Source organism: Saccostrea cucullata, unplaced genomic scaffold (genome assembly GCF_032062105.1).
Source record: "Saccostrea cucullata isolate Sc308-1 unplaced genomic scaffold, CSIRO_AGI_Scuc_v1 ctg22949, whole genome shotgun sequence".
NCBI lineage: Eukaryota > Metazoa > Mollusca > Bivalvia > Ostreida > Ostreidae > Saccostrea > Saccostrea cuccullata.
The window spans coordinates 1-5396 of NW_026932914.1; the positions used below are offsets into that span (position 1 = coordinate 1).

The window sequence follows — 5396 nt, forward strand, 5'->3', positions numbered from 1 at the left end:
ACTCGGGAATTATCAATCCACAATTAAATGACGTTAGTGAAAGGGTAGAGAATATAAAGGTGTATTCAGGTCTGGGGGAGAAGTTGTCGGTGCTGGATATATTCAGGAATAGGCGGATACTCATAACATCTGTCATTGTGTGGATCATATGGTAAGAAAAACATATGACCATAGGCAAACGTAGCTCACATAAATTCACAGGAATATCATATATGATTTTTTTTGCGCGAGAACAAGACGAAAAACAAGTCATTATCAAATTTATATGAAAACTTCAAACCATTTGACCATTCCCGGTAGCCTAGTGGTAGAGCGTTCGCTTCGTAATCGGGAGGCCTGGGTTCGATTATCGTTTTCGGCGCCACGTCAAACCTAGGACGTAAAAATAGGTAGTGACTGTTCCTTCGCCAAGAGATTGGTCTTTCGGATATGACCTTAAAAACGTAGGTCCCGTGTCAAGGTAGGCGCTGGCACGATAAAGAACCCTAACTGCTAAATTGCTCTAAGTGCCGAGTATAGATCTAAATTTGAAGCCCTTCACCGGCATACGGTGACGTCTCCATATGAGTAAAAAATTCTCGAGAGGGACGTTAAACAATATACAATCAATCAATCAGACCATTTCGACTCAACTTTCATACGCAGCACAGTTAAGGTTACAAAAAGGATGCGGAGCCTAATTTATACGGGAAAACCTGACTATGACATCACTCACAATATACGTCATATAACATTTCTTTAAAATACCACAAAATGAAATGATCTGCTAATTTAACCAGTAATAAATCATTACAGCGTGTTGTTTTGTCGTTAGTTAAATCCCACATAACAAGTTATAAACAAGTCTCTGATCGCAATACACTTGTCAATATGACGTCATTTCTTAAAATGTGACGTAGTTTGTTTGCAGTGAGATCGAGACAGATCAAATAATATTTTTCAACAAAATATGTATTTTCTAATTAAATAAAATATTATTTACAGATATTCTATGGGCAAATAACTTGATTTTAATGTCTTCTTCACTATTTTAGCAATATATTTTCTGTACATTACGTATTTAATTGACACTGCCGTATACTTGTATGCAAGTAAATCGGAGGGTAATGTGGGGGGTCTTCATAAATCGATCTAGTGCAAGGGCATACACTATATGGATCAAAGTAATCTTTTACATTTCAACTATATAACTATTAAGGTTTCTGAAAAGTGCTGCGATCCTGATGAAATCTTAAAAACAATTTAATTATATCAATATTTCATGCCGCTGACCAGCAAAAATATAGCATTCGGTCATACAAGTATAATTTTAACAATAAAATTGCAAAATTTAGACAGGATCGCAGCACTTTTTAGAAACTACAATGCGTGTTGAAAATATTTATATACAAAACTTGGAAATTTATCTTGATTATGCCCTTGCACTAGTGATATTTATATGTAACATCAATACTTCAAGTAAATGTGCTAAAATCGCGTGACTGCCGCATCACGTGACTAGTCTAAATATAAAATATAATCATCCTCGATATGTAGTTATTAATCATAATTACAATCATCCGATTTAAATAATGTACTAAAAATAATCGCCATCCCGATTAGGAATACATTTTAAATACAAAATTTAGTCGATATTTCCATTGCTCACCTTAACTGTATTGCGTAGGAATTTTACATAAAGAGCATATCGCATAAATATGATACCAAAAGAAAAATGCATAAAAGTTCTAAAAAAAAAATTGAATATCATACAAAATTTTTTCAGGATATTTGCATGAAAAAAAAATTGTATAATTTTTATATGGCTTTTACATAATTTTCGAATAAAATGATAATTACATGAATATTATGTAAGCCAACTTTCCCTGTGAAACATTTATCATGAATTTTCTCCTTTATTAACCCCAGGTTTGTGAACAGTATCACCTATTATGGCCTCTTTCTGACTTCCGGGATAATGGCTGGAGACATGTATCTAAACTTCTTCTTGAATGGATTGGTCGAAGTACCCAGCGTGTTTCTGTACATGTTTACCATAAACAGGTATCGGGATAATGAGCCAATAAAAATACTTGTACTTTAAAATAAAGTTTTAGGGTCGATAAAAAATTCCCCAGTATATTCCTATTCACCTTCAGAAGCTATTTGGACAAATGTTTTTTTGAAATATAAAATGAAACACAAGTATTGTAAATATCCTGAAATTGTTGAGCTAATTTAAAAACCTTTAAAGTCTAGGTAAGGGCTAAAAAAATGCATAAATATTCCACTTAAGTAAAGAATGAAATCTTCTGAAAAAAAACAGTATCAAAATGAGCCTATTGTTTTTCTTTTGTCCAGTTAAAGGGAAATCATTCCATTTAAAGCATTGATTTTTACAGAGATGTTTTGTTGTAAATATTAAATAAGGTAAAATCATTTTTAAATTTAATTATTTCAGCAATGCTTATTTGCATGATTATAAAGTTTCTATGTCTGTATAGATATGGTAGAAAGAATACCTGTATCATATTCCACGCTATAGCTGGGGTGTGTTTAACAGTTTCTATATCTGTATAGATATGGTAGAAAGAAAACATGTATAATGTTTCATGCTATAGCTGGAGTGTGTTTGTCAGTGTCAGCAGTCCTCATGTACCTAAAAGGTATGTTTTTTAATCCATATTAGCTTACATCCATAAAAGGGCAGTGAATATACAATTTCATTTTGATCTAATGCTTTTTGCTGAAATTTTATAGCTTTATAAAAATTGATATCTTGTGCAGAAATAATTTGCATACCCCCTTTTGCCTGAAAAGTGCAACACCTGAAACTGTTGAAGCAAAAACAGTTGAATTGTTAATTATCTAGCATACACCTCTTCAAACTGTACTTAATGCTTCTAGAATCATGTTGTAAGGCATAATTGAAATTTACTATGGAGAGAAAAAAAAATAAATTCAAGTTTAGTTTGTATATTTAATGATTTAAAGCATTTAATAAAAATATTTGCTCCTGACGTTCAGATTCATCAGTAATGGAAGGATTCGCCACTGCCTTCAGTTTTGTGGGAAAGTTTGGTATATCTGGATCCTGGATGACGATATTCCTGTATACAGAGGAAGTGTACCCCACTAATCTAAGGTAAAGTTACAGAGGAAGTGAAGTTACTGTACCCCACTAATCTAAGGTAAAATTAGAGAGGTAGTGTACCCCACTAATCTAAGGTAATGTTACAGAGGTAGTACACCCCACTAATCTAAGGTAACGTTACAGAGGAAGTGTAGTTAGTGTACCCCACTAATCTAAGGTAACGTTACAGAGGTAGTGTACCCCACTTATCTAAGGTAACCTTACAGAGGAGGTGTACCCCACTTATCTAAGGTAACCTTACAGAGGAGGTGTACCCCACAAATCTAAGGTTAAATTACAGATGTAGTGTACCCCACTTATCTAAGGTGAAGTTACATAGGAAGTGAAGTTACTGTACCCCACTAATCTAAGGTAATGTTACAGGGGAAGTGTACCCCACTAATCTAAGGTAACGTTACAAAGGAAGTATATCCCAATAATCTAGGGTAACGTTACAGAGGAAGTGTACCCCACTAATCCAAGGTAACGTTACAGAGGAAGTATACCTTACTAATCTAAGGTAACGTTACTGAGGAAGTATTACCCACTAATATAGGGTAACGTTACAGAGGAGGTGTACCCAACTAATCTAAGGTAACGTTACAGAGGAAGTATATCCCACTAATCTAAAGTAACGTTACAGAGGAGGTGTAAGCCACTAATCTAAGGTAACCTTACAGAGGAAGTGTATCCCACTAATATAGGGTAACGTTACAGAGGAAGTGTATCCCACTAATATACGGTAACGTTACAGAGGAAGTATTACCCACTAATCTAAGGAAACATTACAGAGGAGGTATACCCACTAATCTAAGGAAACGTTACAGAGGAAGTATACCCCACTAATCTAAGGTAACGTTACAGAGGAAGTGTACCCCACTAATCTAAGGTAACGTTACAGAGGAAGTGTACCCCACTAATCTAAGGTAACGTTACAGAGGAAGTATACCCCACTAATCTAAGGTAACGTTACAGAGGAAGTGTACCCCACTAATCTAAGGTAACGTTACAGAGGAAGTATACCCCACTAATCTAAGGAAACGTTACAGAGAAACTGTACCCCACTAATCTAAGGTAACGTTACAGAGGAAGTATATCCCACTAATATAAGGGAACGCTTCAGAGGAAGTGTACCCCACTAATCTAAGGTAACGTTACAGAGGAGGTGTACCCCACTAATCTAAGGTAACGTTACAGAGGAAGTGTACCCCACTAATCTAAGGTAACGTTACAGAGGAAGTATACCCCCTAATCTAAGGTAACCGTACAGAGGAAGTATTACCCACTAATATACGGTAACGTTACAGAGGAGGTGTACCCCACTGATCTAAGGTAACGTTACAGAGGAAGTACACCCCACTAATCTAAGGTAACGTTACAGAGGAAGTATACCCCACTAATCTAAGGAAACTCTACAGAGGAAGTATACCCCACTTATCTAAGGTAACGTTACAGAGGAAGTATACCCCACTAAACTAAGGTAACGTTACAGATGAAGTGTACCCCACTAATCTTAGGAAACGCTACAGAGGAAGTATACCCCATTAATCTAAGGTAACGTTACAGAGGAAGTATACCCCACTAATCTAAGGTAACGTTACAGAGGAAGTGTACCCTACTAATCTAAGGTAAAGTTACAGAGGAGGTGTACCCCACAAATCTAAGGTAAGCATTATAAGAAAACTGGTGTCGGTTTCATTGATTTGAATGATTATTGTACATTTACGCCACAATTGCAGCCATATTTCAGAGGTGTGAATTTAAAAATGTATGAACAGTTTTGAAAGTTTTTTGGTTAAGTTTCTCTGATGGCCCTAAATGAAACTTTTTGAAAACCAGCATGCCAGTCCCTTGATTCTTGACATGGGAAACCGTTTTCGACATACTTGGAATTTGAAAATAAAATCAGTTAACTTGATAATTAAAAAAAAATGCTAATAAAAATGTCCTATTTAAACTTATTTGCAGAAATTAGTTTCTTGCAAGTATTGTCAAATTACAATAGGATTTAAACTTGTAAAAAGATCATTTATTGTCGTAATTCACACCATTAAAAAAAGTTTATTTCGAACAGGTTTAAACTCAAAACATTCTAGAAGTATATTGATTGTATTTATAAACCAGTCGCAAGATTTGCATTTAGGTTAATATTCCCCGCTCAGTAAATATGAATGGATAATCCTTGTATGTCCAAATCTCATTCTTTAAATAATGAATTCGTCCTGGCCTTTCAGGCCGAAGTCAGATGATAAACTTTGTTCTGTATGGTATACAGTTAATTATT

The 5396-nt window shown here is 34.9% G+C and overlaps 1 protein-coding gene across 1 annotated transcript; it reads left to right on the top strand.

The window, feature by feature from the left end:
• Positions 1-6: 6 nt before the first annotated feature.
• Positions 7-3124, top strand: LOC134236471 (putative transporter B0252.3; the record flags this gene model as incomplete). Its single annotated transcript, XM_062718655.1, has 4 exons — positions 7-151; positions 1909-2043; positions 2560-2645; positions 3007-3124. Coding segments are annotated over exons 2-4 (290 nt in total), but the record flags the coding sequence as incomplete, so codon positions are not given.
• Between the last annotated feature and the right edge of the window lie 2272 nt (positions 3125-5396).